This window comes from Pipistrellus kuhlii, unplaced genomic scaffold (assembly GCF_014108245.1).
Source record: "Pipistrellus kuhlii isolate mPipKuh1 unplaced genomic scaffold, mPipKuh1.p scaffold_m20_p_7, whole genome shotgun sequence".
Taxonomy (NCBI): domain Eukaryota; kingdom Metazoa; phylum Chordata; class Mammalia; order Chiroptera; family Vespertilionidae; genus Pipistrellus; species Pipistrellus kuhlii.
The window spans coordinates 36,986,040-37,010,635 of record NW_023425573.1 but is presented as its reverse complement, the minus strand read 5'-3'; the positions used below and the strand labels follow the sequence as shown (position 1 = coordinate 37,010,635).

Genomic DNA, 24,596 nt, shown 5'->3' with positions numbered 1-24,596 from the left:
CACAGAAATAGACTATCAGGTTCTTCTCAGGTGATAAATGCCCTGAAGAAAAATAATATCAGATGATGCTACTTTATGAAAGATAGGTAAGAACAAGCCAATTATGAACATAATTTAAAGATAGAATTTATTCTCTGATGGTTTACTCATGCAAACTGCACATAAAAGAAAATAGTACAGTTTGTGTAACATTGCAAATATAAGGACTCAAAATGCTAGGTACAGAAGTAGTGTGACATCCTGAAAGTCCAAATGAAATTTGTGTTTATACAACTAATAATGATTTTTATTTGCTGAGTACAGACTGTTTTACAATGAAAGTTTTGCTAACGTTGGTAAGCTCATTAACCGTTTACATGACTTCTTACATCTATGTAGCTTTATTTTACAGTTGCAAGAATTCCTGTTATCAAAGAACTTTAACTTGCATAAATAATAAAATGAAAGGAAAATGCACTTGAAGGACTTTGGAGAGAGAAAAATTGAGGTTTTTTCTAACCCATCCAAACTACAATAAAAAATAGCCTTCTTGAAAATTCATATTTTGTGCCTTTGAGATCAACTCCTTAGCATAATTACGGAAAAATCATGATTAGAAATTGATTACTTTAAAATTATAAAATCAGTTAAAAATTTTAAAAAATGTAGAAGTAGAATTATCAACTAAAATGTTCTGTTTTAACAACCCAAACAATAAAATTCCTATTATCTTCATAACTTAAAGTCCTAAAATGTCATTTGTATAATCTGAATGCTTCCCAGTCTGGAACTTAGGCAGGTGGGTTATTTCCTTGAGTTGTCAAGGATATTCCATGTAGGTTTTAAATGTCAGTCTCATTAGGAGATGGCACTGAGACTTTAGCAAAGAGTGCAGTATGGATGCAGAGCAAACTACACAACTTATTATAAATTCATTACAGATATTTACATAATGGAATCCTGCTTGAATGCCAGAAGTTGCTACTGGGTAGGACTCTTAACTATTTTACAAAGTTCTCTTACACACATCTACTACTTTTAAATTTTTAACAATTTAGTCTATTTTAAAATATTGTACTATATTTTGAACGTAACTGCAGAATAAAAATAGATAATGGCACATTAGAAAACTCAGTATCCCACAGATGACTGGATAAAGAGGAAAGTGTACCTACAATCGTCTCATCAGAAACAAACTACATCATGGAATGTTAGTTATCCAAGCCTGCACAGTAATGACCTTTTAAATTGCAATCACCTATTGGCCAGCATCACACTGAAGGCATCGTTAAACATTCAAGCAAAGATTGCTGGCATAAACTATTGAAAGACACATACATACATACACACTCACACACATTCTCACTCACTCTTGCTTCCCACTTTATAATTACATTGTTCTAAAGATAGATATTGATTTTTTTCCCCACAAGAAACGTTATCAAAATTTGCTACTAAAAGATGACAGTGCTTTCACAAGAATAAGTACAAGTTAGCTTGCAAGTACAAGACAATGGGGGTAAACAGTCTTAAATTTTCTAAGTAGTAATTTTAGGCTTTTCTGGCAACCATGCCTTACTTGATTATGCATAAACTTCTCAGTTTGTAACCTAAAATCTGCAAAAAAACCCAAAAAACCCAAAAACCTAATTTCAAAAAATTATTAGATATCTAATAACCCTGTATTGTACATTATATAATTTCATATTTTATTCGCCTCAAAACATAAGGTTTAAAATACTAAAGTCAAAACTTGAAAAATAGCCATTTTTTGAAATGATAAAGGATTTCAAAATTCAAGTCTACATAAAATCTTTAAAAAGAAAAATGCACTATTCATGATCTTGATTTAGTTTAAGATTATAAGTGTGCATAAAAGCACTGTATGTCTTCTACCATGTTTTCACTCAAAAAGTGTTCTCTAATGTTCTTCCTTTTGCATGATGTGCAAAATAAAAGGCAAAAAGGTTAAAAGCAACTTTCTCTCACAAGTACTTTATGACTTTGTTAATGTACAAAGTCAATAAGGATTTAAGCATAACTTTGGTATAAATGATATAATATTACCATCACAGTTGAGGGATAAAAGGTGGTTAAAAAAAAAAAAAAATGGAAGTGGGAAGAGAGATTCAGGAACACCCCCATTTATTAAACACCACCAAATCAAAAATGAAATAAAACCACAATGAATTATAATACAATTTATACATTTAGCACAGAAAAATTAATAAATCTAACAATATTTATAAAAAAGCAAAATCAGCCTTTTTCCAGAGAATAAAAACTGTTGTTCAGTCTGATCAACTGCTGCTACCCCAACTTTAGAGCCAAATTTAATTTCAAGTAAAAAAAAAAAATTTACAACCACAGATTTCGCATAAATGGAAACTGGTCTTTCCTTGATTTCCCTTTGAAGTCACTAATGAGTATCTAAAACTGCTGCACTGCAGGTTTCTAATCAACTTCCTGAGGGCTGGGCCTGGGAGGAAGGAGCCATTACGATCTGTGAAAGTGCAGGCTCTGTACTCTGGTCCGCCATCTGGGTGAGGACTGAAGTGGCTACAGCTTCTGCCTTGGAGGTTGAACTGACTCCATTGGATGTGCTGACAGAACTATGCTGTATCGCTTCCGTATGTGGACTACTTGGCACTGACAGGTCTTCTGAACTATCATCTTTATCAGCAGCTGAGTGGAAAAAAGAAAAATTGCTCAGTTTCTTAAAATACTGTAAGAATGTATCAGTAGGCTGAGTCCATATACAGAGTAAAAAGCGACAAGATATTTTATATAATCAGTTATTTAGAAAAGTCAGTATGATGGGAATTGAATAACTGAAAGGTGGATGTAAGACATGAAGTGGGCATTTTATCCTCAACGGGCCAAACAAAGGCACAACCACACACATGGAAACATCTGGGTACCCAATACCTCAGAGAATAGAGCTGAAGAAATATCTGCTGAATAAACTGGGTAGGATTTTGGGAGAAAGACCCTTATTGCCATAATCAAATCCATATCAAATAACACATTTAACAAAACCAATGTTTGTCTATGTCCCATTCTTGTTAAAAGATAAAAAAATGTATTGCCACATGCATAAACAACATGAATTCTTATATACAAATTGTATCTTCAAATTATTCCCTTGCAGTCTCCACAACTATATTTATTCTAGCTGACTTTCCATCTATTGCAGCACTGGGTGATTACAATACCTGATTCTAATGATGCAGACACATGAGAATAAGCAATATTTAGAATTTAAATTCCACCAGCTGTTATAGTTGCATGAATTGAGATTCAAATAAAAATGTACATAAAAGTCTACAATTGAAAAGATATTCAAGAAAGGGCATTCTAAATATTTATAAAAATAAATCTACCAACTTGTAGGCTTTTGAATAACAAATCTCCCATATAGTTTTTATTACAGAAAAGAATCCAATAATTCATTTAGTGAAAAATTTGATAGGCACAACACACAAACAGTTATAGTGTTTGTAAATTATGAGACACAATGACAACACAAACACCTATGAACCCAGCCCCTAACTCTAAAAGAGAATATTGCCTTAGTAACTAGGGTGCTTCCTAGGAGCTCCTCTCCTTACCAAGATAACTACCATCTGCTATTTCTTTAATCATTCCCGTATTTTTTTCTTTTAAGTTTTGCCAAGTAGGTATGTACCCCTAACAATATTGTTTAGCTTGTTTAATAATGAACATTCTAAAGAAGTATCATATTGGATATATTCTTTTGCACCTTGTTTTATTCACTTGGCATTAAAATAATTTTTATTTAGTGTTTAGAAGAGATAATAAGCAGGTTTTCTATCAAATTTGAGAATGCATACCAGCCTTCTTCTTAATGGCTAAGTCCCCATTCTGAAAGTCAATTATTAAAAGGTCTGCACCCTATGAAACAGAACTTATCCTATGATTTATAATATAGAAGATGGAAGGAGAGGAACCTTGCAAAGCACAACTTTTATTCAAATAAAATTCCTTATTCTGAGGGTTTTCTCAAATATAGTAATTTTTAGAAATTTTGACATACTTGCTCCTAGTTCATTGATTTTTAATAAATTTAAGTGAGAAAGAATCCCATCTTCTCCATAATCTGCTATGAATTCAAAACCACATCCTTGGATAAAATTTGACCTCAAGTTATAATAAAAAAGTCACAGTAATTCTTTTAAAATTATATTAGATGTTATAAAACACAATTTCATTAGCCAACACAAATAGTTATGTGTTCAAAGAAAACACTAGATAGTAAAAAGCTCTCTTTTGTTTATGTGACCACTGATCTCCAACAGGACAGCAAGTGAGGTTAGGTTCTAGGGATGCTTTCAGAAATAGAGGCTGATCTGTGATGAGTGTAATAAGGAAATGTAAATATATAGTGAAGGCAATGACTCAAAATTAAACAGTAAATTCTAAGGGGTAAGTGACTGTCTCCCGTCTTTCAGAATTAGGTAAAGCAAATCTTTAGCCTATACAAAAAACAGGTACTCACTTATCAGTTCTGTAATTATAAATTTTATAAATACATTTATAATATGATATATCTGCACCCATATCCACTTCCAGAAGGTGAGGGGAGAAAAATTACTAGTATAATCACAAGAACTAGACAGATACAAGAGATCTTACGGCACTCAAGAGCCATTTCAGGCCTATATAAGTTTAAAGAAACTAGATGTTTAATAATTCACTCTCTAAAGTTCTCTACCTCTGTTCATATATATTTTCAGTACTGAAAAATATAGGGTATGGCAAAAGTAAGTTCACAATGGTTTGTATGGAAGAAGATAATAATAATAAATAAATAATACAAGAATACACTGTTTCGTGTACTCACAACTGTAAACCTACTTTTGCCCCACCTGTATAAGTTCTCAAGGACATTTGGGACTCAAGAAGCTTTCCTTCCCACTTATGGTTATAGAAACAACTATTATATAATTTTAATTATGCTCAGTGATCTAGAGAATATGACTTAATGGCAATAAGATCACTCTCGTGCTTTATTTTTGATGGAATCAAATATTTAGAAAATATTACATTTTCATTCACATTTTATACTATTTGACTGTTAAGGTGCCAACTGCCACAGTTTTCCCATGACTGAGGATACGGCCCCGTGACAGTGTGACTTTAACTGTCACCTTTACCCACAAGATTTTGCAATATTCCTTAATTTCTACGAGACCTTAGTTTTCTCTCTCATATGTCTTGAAAGAATTAGCACTATAGCTCTCTACCATTAGTAATTGCTGTGTGCAACATCAAAAAGTGTTAGGTATTTATGAATTTCCCCTTATTTTCTATAAAATTTAAATATTCACTTAGTCAATCTCTTTATTTACCTTAACTATTAAACAGGGAAGTTGTATTTTTTCAAAGACTTCAAATCTGAAAATAGACATTATTTTAAAATTTCTACAAAATCCAATTATCTACACAGAGCTGAAGAGTACAAATTTTATGCTAGAACTATACTTATTAATTGACTATCTAGATGACTAGACAAGAAAAAAGGTAGGTATAGTTCCCAAAACGAAAAATGTCTCTCATTTTTACAATGTAGTATAATAGATAGTCACTAAAAACTTACTCATCTAGATTTCCAGTCAGTTTATTTAAGGGTATAAGACATAAACCCATGCACCTAAATATTTAAAAATACCTTTATAAATTATTGACTAAAATGAAAAATTGGCTTATATTTGCTGAACATATTCTGCCTAGAGAACAGAGAGAAAGCTGTTGGGATTACCTAATAAATTACTAAGGATTTAAAAATTGTAGATAATTTTTAATTGAATGCAATATGAGTTAATTTTCTTTCTAATTTTATAGAATCAATTATACATTTACTTTTGAACTATACTATCAAAATTCAAGGTAACTCTAAAGAAAAGCATGTATTTATAATGCTGAACTCAGCAGCTTCTATATGAAATTATGTTAAGTCAGATGGAAGCCATAATGGCCTCAACCCTGCAGCAATCATTGTAAACACCAACTCCAAACATATTTCTATATGGGCCCAATTTACTCCACAATGTGTTTTACCTTCCTGTCAAAATGACTAGATATCAAGCATACACTAACTGAAATAAAGAATAATTTACAGGAATTCAAGTGTAGAGTAGAAGATTCTGAGAATCAAGACAATGATTTGGAATATGAGGAAGCAAAAAACACCCAATAAGTAGAGCAAAGAGAAAAAATTAAAAAATATGGAGGAGCATAAGGAGCCTCTGGGACAACCTCAAGCGTACCAACATTCGCATTATGGGGGTGCCAAAGGAGAAGAGAGAGCAAGCTGTTGAAAACCCATTTGAAGAAATAATGACAGCAAACTTCTCCTCCCTGGTGAAAGAAATACACTTATAAGTCCAGAAAGCAGAGAGTCCGAACAAGAGGAAACCAAAGAGGCCCACACAAAGACACATCATAATTAAAATACCACAGGTTAAAGACAAAGAATCTTAAAAGCAGCAAGAGTAAAGCAGTTAATAAGAAGAGGAGGAGGAGGAAAAAAAGATACAAAATATGAACAATAAAATGGCAATAAATACATATCAATAACTGAACCTAAAAATCAAAATAAACAAGGAATCTAATGAACAAAATAAACTGATGAATAAAATAGAATAAAAGACATGGAAAATGGAACAGACTTGACAAATCTCAGAGGGAAGGGGGTGGTGATGGGGAGAGATTAATCAAAGAACTTATATGCATTACTTATAGACACAGACAATAGGGTGGCGAAGGCTTGGGGCAGGGCGGAAACCAAGTGGAGGGGGGCAATGGGAGGGAAAAAGGGGATGTGTAATAATCTCAACAATAAAGATTTTTTAAAAATCCTTACCTATAAATGGTCTGAGATTTATTTGCTTAAAACTGACAAAAATCAATGTTCCAAATATATATGGCAATAGAGAGTTGCTAAATCTTTTGAATCTTTTAAATTAAAAAATATTGCCAATTCTGATGAAACTGCTTACAACGACTACAAGATGGTGACTATTAAGTTTTATCTTGAGCACCTGAAGAACAATTTGCATCTAATATAAAATGTTCTTTCTTTTGAATTACTGACACTGGCAAATTAAAATAAAGTGGATACATATGGTTGAAACAATCTTCACATTTACAAATATCCTGAAATACCTCTAAATCATAAAAATGAAAGCTGTGGGTTATATATTATGAATGTTGCCTAATGCATTCCCAACTCTGTTATTTGTTACAAATTTGTGTACAATGAACAGGCCATTTATTCAAGAGTTACAGCTGGTTCCAACACTGTTTATATTACCAAAAAGAAGGACATTACAGAAGAAAAAACACAATTAACCTCTAAAAATGCTGAAAACAGAAGAACCTCACTTTTAGGGAAAGCATTTAAGAGGAAAGTGGTAAGCAGATAATGTTCTATTTTAGCATTTTTATGACTAACTAGAAGATTCAATACAAAGGTTCATAATAATTAAAAACCCCACACAATGCTGGTATCTAAGGAAGAACAACAGGATCTGATACTGTAAATAAATACTACATACAGGGTGTCCCCCCAAAAATGTATACACATTTTACCAGGTGACAGCTCAATTTTGAAAATGAAATGCATTTTAATAAACACTGACTTTATAATTATTCAAGGTGTGTGTATAAATTTTTTTGGGACACCCTATTTTTAATAAAGACAGTTGATTTAAAAAAAAATACACATCATTACTGAACAAAGGCTGGACAAGAAATGCTTCACCATGTTGATCTAAGACAAAGTGTTATACTGGGATGATAAACAAAATCATCATCAGTACTTATAAACCCATTTTGCTGATCCACAGCAATTACTAAAATAAAAGCTGGAAACAGAAAATTTTTAAAAATCTAGATTCTAAGAAGTATACCTCATTCCATAATAACCTTGGAGAAGTCTGATATTTAATATTAAGTATAGGAGTTTCAGGCTCCGCTTTTTGATGGAACTTGGTTCACTGTGGCAGTGTTTCACGATGTAGCCTAAGGCTGTAGGTAATGGAACATTACTCACTGTGATAGCCAGATTTCTTCTGCATGGCGGTTACAGGGCAATCTTTATGAGCCAGAAGAAGCTGTTTCAGCTGTGCCACTTCATTTCTCAGCAGGGTGACTTCATTCTGCAGAAGAAACAAGTTATGTACCTTACCAGCATCAGATTAAACATTTCTTACTATTTAAAACAAGTGAAGGTTAAGATAACAAAAACTGAACATCTTTATCAGAATATCAAGGAATAAACAAAATATGCTGCTTAAATATGTTTAATCAGTACATATCAGTTTTATATTTTAGCATTTAAACAAAAACTGCAACCTTTATAAAGATTTAAGATAACACAACCAGATAGCATATTTCAAAGTTTTTAATATTACCATTTGCCTTGAAGCTGCTTATTACATATTAGAGATTACCTGTTGAGGATATTTTTTACTATGTGTATGTTACATGTTCTTTTGTTTGAAAAATTAGAGGCATCAAGGGAGTCAGGATTAATTTTTTCTCCTCTATTCAATTGAAAATGAAATATATATCCTGGAGACTCAAGTTTCTAAGAAACTTGGAAAAGCTACTAATGGGAAACACCAATAACCAAGGAGTCACAGATATCTAGAGTGCAATGCAAGACACTGTGTTGGACACAAAACCAATGAAAGTAGATGCAATATCTAAAAGGCAGAGTTACCTTCGACCTAGATAATTCGTACACATCTAAATTTAAATCTGATAAATCAATGGTGATTTGTACCATTCCTTATTATAGAACAAGCAAGTCAGCTTTTGTTTTGGGAACATTAATCTGGAAAATTCTTTGAAAAAGTTCCAAATTGAGAGCCCAGTTAATTTTTTGGGGTCGCCCACAAATATTAAAGATATATAGATCAGTGATAATTATCAATACTAGAGTTAGAAATAATATAAATTTAATAAATTGATAACATAAAAATCTTAATTTACAAATACCTCTATTTATTTGAACTTATATTAACCTTAATTATGCAGATTTCATTCATGAACTAAAAATTAAATGAAGAAATACAGCAAAAGATTGTACACAAAGCTCAGGCACTTCATTTTCTACCAGAGTCTCCTATGCAGAAAGCTCAATGTAAAATAATTTAGCAGATTAGACTCATTAGGTCTCTTGATGTGTTTAATGACAAACAAAAAATCAAAAGATTAAAAATTAGGCAATCTAAGGGCATGTCTGTTGAATCAAATAGTTCCTAACATCCCAATAATAATGAACTCTAATACTGTATTAAAACATGAAACAAATATTGATGCTCATAATAAAACTGAACCATTAATAAAAGGGTTAAGTTGCTTAGAATATTCTTCTATTTGAGACAAGAATGGGTTTAGAGTGATCAAAGTACAAAAGGGAAAGCAAAAGTTTTGCCTTAAAAATAAAGTGTTATTTAGAAAACTCATTTCTATGAAATATTGTATCAGTGTCAATATTGCTAATTGTAGCTCTTTATTAATGACACTGTTGATGAGAAACCATTTTATGAATAACCGAACTTATACCTTCCAAGAAAGTTCCTCTGTCTGCTGTGTCATCTTAAATTTGAGACTCGTGTCTACAAGTGTTATTAATTTCTGTAATATAACATAGGGCTGGATAGGTATGTCAAGCATACACAGTCTTTTATAATCTGGTACCTGTAGCTACCCTTCACATTAGTGTGAACCTATGATATTATTAATATTTAATCATTTATACTATAAAAATGAAAATTTGTATAGCTAACTAAACACATACTGCTATCTCTAACTAGAAAATCTTTCCTCTCCTTTTTGCCTTACCAATTATTTTACTCATCTTTAAGTCAACTCAGTACAGCATAAGTTTGCATAGAAAAAGAGATGCCCATTTCTTTGTTCCCACAACCCTATATACTTATATGAGTGTGTGCATTAACACAGTACTTATGACACTGAATTCTAATTTTTGGTTTATTTGTTTGCCACCTCTGCCAGATTTCTTTCTCTTTGTATCCCCAGAGCACAGCACAGGCTGGCATAGACTGAGAGTACATAGCTATCTTTAGAGAGGACCATGGAAATTCTATGTCCAGGAGGTAAAAAATACCAAAAAGAGGCGAAGTGAAATAAAGGGTATGAAAACATTTTGAAAATGTCAAAGTCTCATTAAAATGTGAGCATTTATTGATTTTTTTCTAATCAAAGTAAAACCTGTTTGGTAAGATAAAGCAGATGCTGTAAAAATTATTCTGGTTTAAAATAAAATGTAAATTACTTAGGCATTTTCTTACCATCAATCCATTCTATTTTTAGCTACTTGAAATTTACATACTAATTAACAAGTGTTGGGTTTTTGTTGTTGTTGTTGTTTTTTTACAGTTTATCTGCAACAGATCAGACTGATGAAATCAGGTCAGACTAATCAATCAAAATTTCTCACTGATACCTGGCCACATCTTAATGACCACAGGTATTCCATACATTTATGATCTTTACCTTACTAGTTCAGCCACTACTCTCAAAATTAAAGAAATAATGTTAGATAATTTCTTCTTTGGGGAATTTCTCATTGCTGAAGATCAAATTTTTCCCATGTTCAGTTTTCAGAAAAATCAATGATAGAATATCAAGATTCTCACTACACAGTTCCAAAGGTTGTCATGGATGCAAAACCTACACTTGAGAATAAAATAGTTTTTTGCCTACAACAGAAATATAGATGATGGAATTCTATTTTAAAAATATATATTTTTAATTTTTAAAAAAATATATTTTATTGATTTTTTAGAGAGAGGAAAGACAGAGAGAGAGCTAGAAACATAGATGAGAGAGAGTCATCCATCAGCTGCTTCTTGCATAACCCGTACTGGGGATGTGCCCGAAACCAAGGTACATGCCCTTGACCGGAATCGAACCGGGACCCTTCAGTCCACAGGCTGAAGCTCTATCCACTGAGCCAAACCGGTTTCAGCCTATTTTAAAAATATTTTGCAAAATGGAAGGGAATGACCCATCTCTTCATGTTTGTCTCCTCTGCTAGACAACAAATTTTATAAGTTCAAGGACAATATCTTTTTCACTATTATATTCCCTGTGTCTAATAACATGCCCTATACACATTAAGCATTTATGTTTAATGACAGAACAAATAATAAATAACTAGTATTTACATAGCACAGTTACAGAATACTTTTCTATATCCTCTCTCACAAAGTATTTTATGACTTTGTCTGATGGGAAAGTAAAGGCTTAGATTTTTTTGATAAAGGGTAGTAAAAACAATACTAGGTCTCAAACTCTTAATAAAAAACAGGTGGCATCATTATTACCTTTTCCCCCCTTCTCTAGATAAAAAAAAAAAAAAAAAAACTAAGGAGGAGGGGCGCAGAGGAAGATAGTAATACCATATTTTTTTTCCAGAAATTAAAACAGGCATTGTACAGCATCTTGAATTACTGCTATTCCTTTCTATTTCAAATGATAAATACTAAAGATTTGATCTTATTCCTTTTTTTTAAAAATATATTTTATTGATTTTGTACAGAGAGGCAGGGAGAGATAGTTAGAAACATCGATAAGAGCGAGTCATCGATCAGCTGCCTCTTGCACACCCCTTACGGGGGATATGCCCGAAACCAAGGTACACGCCCTTGACCGGAATCGAACCCGGGACCTTTCAGTCCCCTAGCCGATGCTCTATCCATTGAGCCAAACTGGTTTCGGTTGATCTTATTCCTTTAAAGTCAACAGACCAATAAGCAAAACCTCTTCCCTATCACTATTTGGAAAAGATTTCCATAAAACCTTTTCCATAAGTGAAAACTCCTCATGTAACCAGCTATCAAAGAATGCTTCTATTAATTTATTGAACCTCTTATTTCACATACATTTTACAATACCTAAGTTTTAAAAGCAAAATCTACAACAACACTTGCAAGTTTTATCCATAGAGTAAATGTTAAGGAGTCTGACTTTAGTTCATAAAGGAAATATGCTGAAGTTATAAATTGAAAACTAACCACCAAAATGAATATAACTGAAAGACAAAGGCATAAGAGGTTAAAAGCATTATAAATAAAAGACAACGAAATCATGTATTACCTTAAAAATATAATTTTGTCTAGATTCTTGGTCTAGATTATCACAAATGTCTCTAATACAATTTGATAAAATTGCCTTTTTAGCAATGATTTTAGAAAGCTAAAATATAATTAAATTTCATGACTGGGGCAATAAGGATGAATAATATTTTTAAAAATCTAATATTTTTTGAATCGTTACTGCCCACTACACCAATCAGTTAAGCATGTATGTCACATGAAGGATTATTTTTAAAAATGTAGAATTGATGAACGTGTTTACATAAAGCACAGTTTAATTATTATTTTTACATTCAATTTTCTTTACAAGTCATTCTATTTTTCACAGCTAATGGAAAAATATTTTTTCTCCCTGAATCTACTATAAGCATGTTAACTCTTCACACTCCGAAAACTATGGTATCACTATTTTAAAACTTTTTATTTTGACAAATAACTATAAAACAAAAATCAAAATCACATATCCACTTGATTAGAGAAAGTCATAATTAAAGTGCCTTTTCTTCCCAAACCATCCAGGCTTCCCCATACCCTCTCTTCTCTTTATTACTTTTACATGTCATTCCTAAAATTTTACCTAAGTATATGTAGAGATTCATTGCTATAGATTTCCAAACCTACACATTTATCTATCTAACTTAACCACAAACCTTTTACTAATGAAAAAAGATTTATGGTATACATTTTAGTATGCAATTAACTTTTTATTGAGTAATTTATTGAAGTGAAATTCCCATAATACAGAATTAACCATTTTAAAATGAATTAATTCAATGGCATTTAGTACATTTACCATGTTGTACAACCACCTCCCTGTGTCTACTTATAAAACATCTCTGTCACTCTAAAATAAAACCTATTACCCATTAACCAGTTTCTCCTTTTTCTTTTTTCCCCGTCTCTGGCAATAACCAATTTGCATTTTTGTCTCTATGAATTTATCTGCTCTAGATATTGCATACAAATAGTCATATAATGTGACTATGTGTCTAGCTTCTTTTACTTAAGCATGTTTTGAGGTTCATCTACATTTTAGTATGTACTTTTAATCCTTTTAGTGCCCAAATAATATTCCATTGAATGTATATACCCCAATTTATTTATCCACTCATCCACTGATGAATGTTTAGACTGTTTTCAGCAACTTTCTTTTTTGCCCACAATGTATTACAGACATTTTCCCAGGTTATTACATACAAATGAACTTTATTCTTTTTTTTTTTTTTTTGCACAGGTATTTTTTTAAAAAAATATATTTTTATTGACCTCAGAGCGGAAAGGAGAGGGAGAGATAAAAACATCAATGACAGAGAATCATTGATCAGCTGCCGCCTGTAGGCTCCCAAATGGGGATTGAGAGACCCTCAACCCCTGAATCGCACCAGCTGGGCTTGCAGAATTATCTATAATAATAAAAGTGTAATATGCTAATTAGACCAGACATCCTTCAGGAACGGGGCTGCAAAGGAAGCCCGAGTCCTGGATGCCTGCTGGTGGCCAGAATGAAGCCTGGGTTCTGGGTGCCAGAGGGAAGCCGGCGCCATAAGCCGGGGGAAGGAAGGCCTACTCTTGCACAAATTTGGTTTATGGGGCCTCTAGTTTTAAAGAAAATCCCTGACAACATATCATTTTGCCTATCTTACATATTTTGGTGTGTATCTCTAAAACTGAGAACACTTTCTTATCTAACTAATAGGGGCCCAGGGCACAAAGATTCGTGCCCGGGAGGTGGGAACCTCAGCCCGACCTGCACCCTCTCCAATCTGGGAGCCCTCTCCAATCCGGGAGTTTGTCTGTCTTGGCAATCATATGAGTGGATTGTCTGAGACCCCAACCCAGTTTAGTTTGTTGCTCACAGAATAATAGAGGCTTTTTCTTTTCTTTTCTTTTCTTTGCTTCATTGTTGGAAATTTCCTAGAAGTTTTAGGATATTTTCCCTAGACACTCTGATTTTACTTATGTCTCTCACCTTTGCTTTCCCTCCCTCCCCACCGCAACAGTAACTTGCTCCAGGTTCACTTTGCTCTAGTCACGTAGGGGTGTCGAACTCAATCAGAGAAGGGGCCAAAATCTAAAATCCAGCCTAAATCGCGGGCCGAATGGTTTACTGAACAGTCATAAACTGTCATTGTGATGGAAAAGCAGCGGAGTGCAGTGATGACAGCGCGGTGCGGGCCACATTGCAAGGCCTGGCGGGACGGATTTGGCCCGCGGGCCTTGTGTTTGACACATGTGCAGTGTCTAGGAGATCTGTCTGCCACCAGAACTGCAATTCCCAGCATTCCTGTTGCTGACTGCACTCTGGGCTTTTGCTTCTGGTCCTGGGGCTGCCACCAGAATTCCTGGTGCTCCCCACACTCTTGGTTTTTCCCTTCCTGCTCTGTTTCCGTCCCACGGCCTCCCACTCTGCCAAGTCCTCCAAGCCACCAGCTCTCCCTCTCTGCTCTCCATCTAGCGGCTTGGGGAGCCAAGCTCTCCAATTAACCCACCATCTTTGTCAGGTTAATTTGCATACTCACTCCTGATTGGCTGGTGAGCTTAGCAGAGATATTGTCAATTTATTTGTTTATCTTTTATGATATAGGATGATGCCATCATCAGTTTTTAATAAAAATACGGATTTTACTTGTTCTGTTTGTAATTTGAGGTATTAACCTCTACAATTGAATATAACTTTATTTAGTGATTTCTTGAATTTGACTTTTTTTAAGTTTTGTTTTGAAAATGATGTGCTAGCTAACTTGTACCTAGATAAATCTTGCCTTTATTCCTCCAGTCAAAATATTTCTACCTCACTTAGAAAATAAAAATGCAACACATTTTACAATGACATTTTAATTATAGTTTGCATGGTGGAAAAAACATGCAATTAATAAAGATTACATTTATTTTGAATACTGAATTTTCCAAGGTTTTCCAATAATAAAGCATCAGTATTAATAACAGTGATCAGTTCTGCAGTATATAAGGAAATAGCAATATCTCATTAATAGCTGTTAAAATTGCTAAAACTTGGGTCAAAGCAGAAAACCTCAAGTTCAACAATACCTGTAAATGAGATCATGTATTTATATAACATTTATAGTTTTAAGTCATCTTTACTTAAGGCAAGTAAGCCAAATGACAAAGGAAAATATTAATACATTTATCTTATTAAAATTAAAAATTTATGTATTTAAAAATACCTACATTCATTCTGATTCAACTAATTTATGCGCCAAACCAGATAAATAGACCAGCAGGTATTATCTCTATTCTCTGGATAAGACAACTGAGGCTAACGAAGAATTATATGTTTAATGTCATATAACTATAAGTAGTCTAGTTAAGTCACTTTAATATATTTAAAATTTTAATAGTAAAATTAGTTTTTAAATTACTTAAAATAGTTTTTAAAAAGTTAATATTGTAACAAACCTGTTAAAGAATAGACTTTTTTTATAGTTGTATAAATAAATTGGTACCTATAATCTGTTTCACTGAATTTAAGAGGAAAAAAATTTATACATTTTTTTTCTAAAAACTTATGAAAATAGTTCTTAAGAATTCATTTATCAGATGATAATGTAATAATTTCTTAGTATACTTTAGTATATAAGTATATATTTAAAGTCTCTGTGATGTGGTAAATCATTTTTAAATTTTTTCTAAATGGTTAAAATAGATTTTATAAGACCATTTGTTCTAAACTAACATGCCAATATTCAAAGCACAAAGCACAACACAGTATTAAAAAATGTCTAACACATATATGAAGAATTTTTAGGTTATAAAATTTATATTACATGTTAAATGCTATTCCTGATGCTAAAAACTTTTTCCCAAGCATTTAAATAGACATTTATATTAGTGATATCTTTAAAGATAGAAAGGTTTAAGAAGAGAACTCTCATCATCAATTATAATTACATAGAAATATTTATTTTTAACTGGGAATAAATTAACTCAGAAAACTGATCAATAACTACAATTCATTAACATCAATTTTCTAGCTGATGTTCGTTGATGGGTAATTTAGAATATTTTATTGGAGAATGTTCACAACATTAAGAAAAAAAGAAAAATAAAACAAAAAACAGAAGGAAGGAAATAGATTTGGTGCTCTCCCATTGGAAATCTTACCAAAGACTGAATAGGAAGGAGCCTTAAACCTTTATAACCACGAAGTTCCTAAGAAATGTATCTGAGGCACATTGGCAGGGCAGCATAAAATGATTTCTATTGCCACTGGCCATATTGTACCTGTTCTGTGGATAATAAGAGTCCTTCAGTTTCCAAAGCTGTCAATCTGGCACCTTTCTTGAGCATTATATTCACTTTAAATAAAACAAACAAAACAAAACAAAATTTATAATTCAAAGAACAAAAGGACTTAAAATCAAAACTGCTACTAACGCAACTTTATCACTGTGATATAAACTAACAATTGAACATGAAAAGTGAAATACCAGTGATATTTTTAATTTTAAAAATGTTTGAACGTTATATCACAACTTTATAAAGTTTAAGTACTTTTGCACTACACAAACACTTATTTTAAATTACTTTACACTTATTTTAAATTGAAAGTTTTATAATATTTTATCTCAGTATCCAAATAAGTTTATAAAATTAGGTTTTACATACACACACCCAATATTGGGTCCTATAATATTTAGATGGGTAAGTAGAAAAAAAGGGAAGAGCTGTGGTCACAAGTATTAAAATATATAAAACAAAATTTATACATATGCACCCTACCTGTAGTTGTCCATTTAATGAACTCAAATCTTCAGCCTTCTTCTCTAAAGACTGAACCCAGACTTTCCTTTTTTGTCGGCATCTTGAAGCTGCTGCTCTATTTCGTTCCAGAAATTTCCTCCTTTTCTCATCAGGATCTTCATTAGCTGCTCTTCTTCGTCGACCACTTGTATTTTGGGTCTGTGGAGTTGTGTGAGCTGGAGAAGCCTGTAATAAACAGAAAGGAAAGCTTTTTAACACAGGCAATGAAGGGTGGCAAAAGGGGAGAGCTACTAACTTTATTTTCTAAGTCTCATTGTATATATCAATATTTTGGGACAATGTGAAGATCACCTAGTGGTTTAACAAATTCCTTGAAATAAATGAGCACTGCTAAAATAAGATTCTCACTAAGTCACTATTTACATTAAATAAAGTCTTTAAAGTTTCTATAATATTTTCATTTATATAGAATATGAAGAAACTGAAAATGCAATGCAAATGATCATATAAAAATCTTACATTTTCCCAAGTATACTCTTAAAAGTACATTAAGGTGTTATTCAATCATTTGAAAACTAATTATAAGGTACTAAAGTAAAGATTTAATAATTGCTTATTTAAATTTAAATGGGAAACCACATTTACATTAAATCTGTAAATTGGTTTCTCTATGTCCTAGCTGGCTTGTCTCAGTGGACAGAGGGTTGGCCTGTGGACTGAAGTCTCATGAATTCGATTCCGGTCAAGGGCACAGGTCCACGTTGTAGGCTCAATCCACAGTAAGGCTGTGGATTGCAGGAGGCAGCTGATCAATGATTCTCTCTCATCATTGATGTTTCTACCTTTCTCCCCCTCTCTTTTCCTCTCTGAAATCAACAAAACTATATTTTTTAAAAACTGGTTTCTCTAAAATCAAGGCATCAATGTACCTACTTTGGTATACAGTCCGGTGACTCTCAATGCCGGGGATGCAGTCTGAGAAATGCATTGTTAGGCAATTTCCTTGTTGTGGGAACATCACAGAGTGCACTTACTCAAACTTAGATGGTACAGACTACTACATACCTAGGCCACATGATATAGCTTATTGCTCCTAGGCTACAAGCCTGGACAGCATGTTACTATACTAAATACAATAGACAATTTTAACACATGGCATTTGTGTATCTGAACATATCTGAACATAGAAAAGATACAATAAAAATAGAGAATAAAAAAATGGCAAACCTGTATTGGGCATTTACCATAAATGGAGCTTGCAGGACTGGAAGTTGCTGTGGGTGTGTCAGTGAGTGACTGGTGAGTGGATGTGAAGGCCTAGGACACTATGGTACACTACTGTAGACTTTTACACCACCTCACTGCCATCTACGTCCACATCTTGTCCCACTGGAAGGTCTTCAGGGGCAATAACACCCGTGGAGTTGTCATCTCCTATGACAAAAATGCCTCCTGAAGGACGTACCCGAAGCTCTTCTTGAGGAGGTGTCACTCTTTTCAGAAATATGTCTATGATAGTTTCCTTGTCTCGCCAACCCCTCACCCCCCGCTTTCCATCATAGGTTTGCTGTAAGCATATACTGTGATCTTACAGATCCACCACCATATATGCAGTCCATCACTAAAACATTGTTAGTGGCATAGGACTCTACTCAGCTTTTCTTCAGGTTTTGGAATTTAGGGGAAGTCTTTTTCTAAGGGTCAGGTTCATTAATGCTTATTTTCCTGATGGGCAGTATCCCATAGGAGTCCAGATTTTCATTTTAATTTATCCCCTGACTCCTCAACGGATTGGCATGGTTATTTCAGATCAGTGAGAGACAGAAATCTTCACTTGCTAATGATATTGTCTAGTGTCTAGCACTATAGAGCAATAAATAACTCCAACCCTCTTATACAAATCCCAAAATTGTACCACAGAACACTTGAATATGAAAATAGGAAATGAACTCTTAGAAATAGTGCAGAGCAAACAGTCACTTTGTGGCAATAGGCCCATGATCCAAAGAAGTCTGAAAACAATCTTTACCTACAATTAATTATATTTTAAAACTGTGTAAACAAATAAAACTTCAATTTTCTTACTATATAATAAGCAAAAATTTTATATATAAGATCAAGATAAGTTTTGCAAGAAAACCACCAAACTACTTCTCAACCTATGAACTCTAAAAAATACAATGGTATGATTTAATTCCTTTTCCAAATAACTAGCATTGAAAATTATAAGGGTTATTCCATTTATACTGTATTTTAATTATAATAAAGATCAAGTATTAGATTATTTATTATATGTACATGATTCCAAGTTAATCTTTTATAAAAATATTTCTATGGCTGGCTTCAAGAAAGGCAACCTTGAAATATTTTCTTTACTTCACCCTTGTAACTTACAGCAGGTTTTTTTTTTGTTTTTGTTTTTTACTTTTTTTTACTCATTTGACTAAATAAGAAAGATCAGTTTTTAAAAAAATATATTTTATTGATTTTTTACAGAGAGGAAGAGAGAGGGATAGAGTTAGAAACATCGATGAGAGAGACATTGATCAGCTGCCTCTTGCACATCCCCTACTGGGGATGTGCCCACAACCAAGGTACATGACCTTGACCGGAATCGAACCCGGGACCTTTCAGTCCAAAGGCCGACGCTCTATCCACTGAGCCAAACCGGTTTCAGCCAGTTTTTTTTTTTTTTTTTAATTGACAACTCAGTTATTACAGCAAAGGCTAAATCTGATTATGATATGTGAGAGCTATCATTTACATTTGTTATATTTTTACACCTAACAAGAACTTGAGGCTAATTAGAAGAATATGTACCTTCTTCTCTCCCTTCTTTCATTGATTCATTCATTCCACTTCATTAAAAAAATATATTAAACTATTCTAGAAACTAGAGATATAGCAGTGGAGCTTTAATTTAACGTAATAAAATGTAAAGATATAAAAAGTTAGATTCATGGAAACTATAGGTAGAATAAGAAAATAACATATTCATTTCTTTTCAATAAACTTTTAAAGATGTAAAAACCAAAATTAGCTTGCAGACCAAACAAAAAAATAGCACTGGGGTTCATTTGGCCTGTGGGCCAGCTTGCTTACCCCAGAATTATGACATTAAAACACACTGATTTACTTTCCCTCTCTCGGACATTTAGTAAAGTTGTTTAGTGGATGACAACCACAACTACATTCCACTTTGTTGTAAGTTTCATAAAGATAAAATGTAATTATCTAAACACCTATGCTTAGGAGGCATTCTAAAACTTGCTGTTTACCTGTGTTTCTTTAAATGGAAAGAAAGTTCTGCTTTTTAATGCCAATGCTAACATTCTTAAGTAGAGAAGATAAAAGCTCTTCTTGAGTTCTGAAACATTTAACAGAAATACAGCAACCCTTTACACTATAGAAATATACTGTAGACATACAGAAATATCAATCACCTAACAGGCAGTCCAGAACTAGAAAGGAGTAAAAAGGGCCTCTAGTACAAATGATTGCTATATGGCATATCTTTTCCTTTCGTGTGATGTTTCCCAAATTTTAAATACTTGTTTCATCTATGTGAGCAATGTAATACATATATATATATACATTACTTGAATATAATCAACAATAATATGTTTCCTTAAAAGTATTGATGGATATTGTGCCATGTCAGACCTACATACATATAGGGTGTAGTAATAACTGCTCGATGGACTGATGGACTGGACTGACTTTATTTAATATTTGAACTACCTTTATCTAAGACTTCTCATATACTTTTGGAATAACAATATAACCAGAAATATTTTTTTTCAAAGCATATAGTCATTTAAGTTACACTGTCTTTGCCTTTTTAAGGATAATAAGAGTGCTGCAAGATAAAAACAACACACCTACCGGAGTTTCTGTAGTGGATGTGGCTGGCTGTTGTAATGACTGTGGTCGAGATTCCTCTGATTGAGTCCTAACCAATCCGCTACTGTGACCCTTTACAGTATCGCCATTGGTCACAGGAGGATGTTGCTGGGTCAAAGCAGCTTTTAATCTCTGAAATGCAAACACAAATTTTTTAAAAATTCTCTACTTTCCACCCAAATCCAACTCTTGAAATACTCTTTGGTTAAATAAAAGAGAAATTTAAAAAGGAAAGCATAAATTCATTCAACTTCAAAATTAGCTTTGATTTATCATAATTCATTATATTCCTAAGATCATTATAAATATCAATAAGATAAACAAAAGGACCTTTGGAAAGCTTCCCTGAGTCTTTTTGACTAGTACTACTAGAGAATTCTGAACTTTCTTGTTCCTAATCAATTTTGAGAAAGAGTGAAAATTTAAAACACTATTGACTGAAAATAACCATTCAACTAAAATAAACAACAGGCCGAGACCGGTTTGGCTCAGTGGATAGAGTGTCGGTCTGCGGACTGAAAGGTCCCAGGTTCGATTCCGGTCAAGGGCATGTACATTGGTTGCGGGCATATCCCCAGTGGGAGGTGTGCAGGAGGCAGCTGGTCGATGTTTCTCTCTCATCGACGTTTCTAGCTCTCTATCCCTCTCTCTTCCTCTCTGTGGAAAATCAATAAAATATATTTAAAAAATAAATAAAATAACAGAAGTTAATTACGTACACTTTCACCTATTTCCCCCACCCCATTACTGTATCCCATATCCCAATATTCTCAGGTTCTTAGATTCTTAGACCAAAATCTTTTCTTTTCCAGATACGGGCCATCTGATCTCTGCAAGCAAGTCTATTGTTAGTGCTTACTTCGACAATGACTTGTACCTGACCCACTATCAGAGTGGGGCAGATCTAGTGTTAGAATGAGGCCCTAGACATTTATGGCTACCTCTTTATAAAGACACAATTTGAATCAAGTTTATTATCCTATCAGCAGAAATGTGTCATATGTGAATATATTATCTCCCCAGGCATTTTAAGAGCAGAGGTTGCCTTATATTTATTTGCATTCCTTTTAGCAGCTGGTGCAATACTGATATGCATCATAGGTGAAAAACATATTTGCTAATAAACAGAAATTGGTTTCTTTGGTGAGAAGGACATAATTTTTTTGGTAGTTTTATTGTAATGATCTGTAAATTTGAAATAATTAGCATAATATAATTATGTATCTTAGTGATGAAAGAGACCTCAGGAACATGGGAGACCTGTAACTATTATTGCTGATAATATTCTTAATAACAGATATAGTCCTCGAACCCAAAATAAAGTTTTCTTACAACATTTGATGGAGAAATGTGTTTATTACATTTTCCTAAAGTCCATACTCAGGTGCAAATTTTAGGAGAGAGGCTACAGATATCGATATGAGAAGTGTGTTGCAATTTATCCAGTGCTTCCCAAACTTCCTAGAAGTAACTGTTTGGGTTACATGCTAAAACAGATTCTTGGTAATCTTTCTCTCTTCCTTCCCTGGATATAGCAGAAATGGGTGAGTAAGGGAGAAGAACTTTTGAAAAAGGCCTCCAAATCAATTATTCTAGTAATAATTTTATTCACGCCAATTAAGAACAATTTAGAAAATTTGACAACTATTCAAAAATTTGAAGTTTCTTTATTTTCATATATGCATAACTTAATCCAGATCCCTTAAAAACTGAAGCATATATGAAAAGATTAAGAAAATTTCCACTAGCCAATAATTAAACCTGGACAACTGGTTAGTGGACATTTTTTCTTTACTACTAATCATTGTGGATTCTGAGTATGATTTAAAGAGCAAAGTCAGCAGGTTAAAAAAAGTTTTACTGAGGAATATGTTACTTAAAATAAAATGAACTCATTTTGATGTACAGTTTTAAGTTTTAACAAACACCCTCTACAGTCAGAATACAGTACAGTTCTATTATCTCCCAAATTTTCCTCATACTCCTTTCCTGTCATTCTCCCCTCACATACTCAGCCTCTGAAAACCACTAATCTGTTTTCTGATCCCCAAAACTTTCTCAGACTACCATGTAAATGGAATTGAATCCAGCTTTCCTTTAGCATAATGTACTTGAGATCCATTCATGTTGTGTCCAATGAGTTTCTTTTTTTTATATATTCTTATTGATTTTATTTTTTAAAATATACATTTTATTGATTTTTTACAGAGAGGAAGAGAGATAGAAACATCAATGAGAGGGTCATCGATCAGCTGCCTCTTGCACGCCTCCTACTGGGGATGTGCCCACAACTAAGGTACATGCCCTTGACTAGAATTGAACCCGGGACCCTTCAGTCCAGAGGCCGACCCTCTAAGCCAAACCGGTTTCAGCTCCAATGAGTTTCTAATAGGACAGATTAGGAAACCTGATCATTTGCCCAAAATCACACAGCCATTAAGCTAGTTCAAATCCTGGATTTGTCTTCAAACAAACAAACAACAAACACACAAGGAATGATCAAGAAGTAAAATCTGAGGCTGGCCCAACTGGTGTGGCTCAGTGGCTGAACGTCAACCTATGAACCAAGAGGTCATGGTTCAATTCCTGATCAGGGAACATGGCCAGATTGTGGGCTCAATTCCCAGTGTGGGTGTGCAGGAGGCATCCACTCAATGATTCTCTTTTATCACTGATGCTTCTATATCTCTCTCCCTCTTCCTTCCTCTCTGAAATCAATAAAATATATATATGAGGTTGGATGGTTTACTGCTTCAAAAGACAACCACAAAATTTCCTTATCTATAAAACTGGGAATGAATAATGGTAACTTCCTTATAGGGTTAAGGTAAAGATTAAGTATATTATGTAAAAGTACCTTACTAATAAAAGGATTTATCTAATGTCTGCTTCCTTATTTCTTAAAAAATAGCCTCTATTTTCTTAGCATAAATGTGTGAGTGGTGATGCCAAAGAGCCAGGAGAATTCCTAAACTTTTGTATTTTCACAATGTACTTAGGAAAAATGAACTTAGGGGTCATCTTTAGCACTGGTTTAGCATCAGACATATTTTATTATGTAAATACACTACATCTTTTAGAATTCAGATAACGTAAAATTCTTAGTTCATCCCTTAATTTTCTTCATTCTTAAACAAGCAGAAACAACCACATTAGTCATTAAGATATAGAAACTTGGGATAATGTGGAAGTGGATGTATTAAAACTAAAATCAATAAGTGTCCAAAGGATTATTGGCTATAATCAGGTAGGAATGCTTAGGCTAAATGGTCAAAGAAGAATTTTAAAAAAATATATATTTTACTGATTTTTTACAGAGAGGAAGGGAGAAGGATAGATAGTTAGAAACATCGATGTGAGAGAAACATCGATCAGCTGCTTCTTGCATACCCCCTACTGGGGATGTGTCCACAACCAAGGTAAATGCCCTTGACCTGAATCAAACCTGGGACCGTTCAGTCCGCAGGCCGAGGCTTTATCTACTGAGCCAAACCGGTTTTGGTTCAAAGAATTAAAAGTAGAAAGATAGGAGTTTAAAAGTGTGGGTTATATAAACATAACAAAGGAGGAGAATCTGGGGAGGTGGTCACGCTGCATAATTATATCTTTTAACAACAGAATATTAGATATCAAAATACAATAAACAGTGCCCAGTCTAGTGTTAGATTACGGCTTTCATTTCTGGATATAAATATAAGTAGCTGTTGAGATGTAAAACTTGGTAAAATCATGTATTTTTATAAGTCCTTAGGTAGAAAACAAGATTGAAGAGCATTTAAAGTTTTATAGAGAAGAGCTTAACTCTTAGAATTAATGAAATATAGTAACTGCACATAG

The 24,596-nt window shown here is 33.3% G+C and overlaps 1 protein-coding gene across 5 annotated transcripts in view; it reads right to left on the bottom strand.

Moving 5' to 3' along the window:
* The window catches only part of ATF2 (activating transcription factor 2), a 93,581-nt gene that overhangs the window by 16,841 nt on the left and 52,144 nt on the right, over nt 1-24,596 (bottom strand). For 3 of the 5 annotated variants that reach the window (XM_036422329.2, XM_036422327.2, XM_036422331.2), the window contains 5 exons: nt 20,742-20,891; nt 16,875-17,081; nt 8,057-8,162; nt 4,533-4,568; nt 111-2,664 (listed from right to left, as the gene is read on the bottom strand). In XM_036422329.2, the coding sequence (XP_036278222.1) occupies nt 2,438-2,664; nt 4,533-4,568; nt 8,057-8,162; nt 16,875-17,081; nt 20,742-20,891 (726 nt within the window). In that variant the 3' untranslated portion in view covers nt 111-2,437. Of the gene's footprint in view, nt 1-110; nt 2,665-4,532; nt 4,569-8,056; nt 8,163-16,874; nt 17,082-20,741; nt 20,892-24,596 lie in introns of those variants that run through there. The other 2 variants (XM_036422328.2, XM_036422330.2) reach the window with 2 other exon arrangements.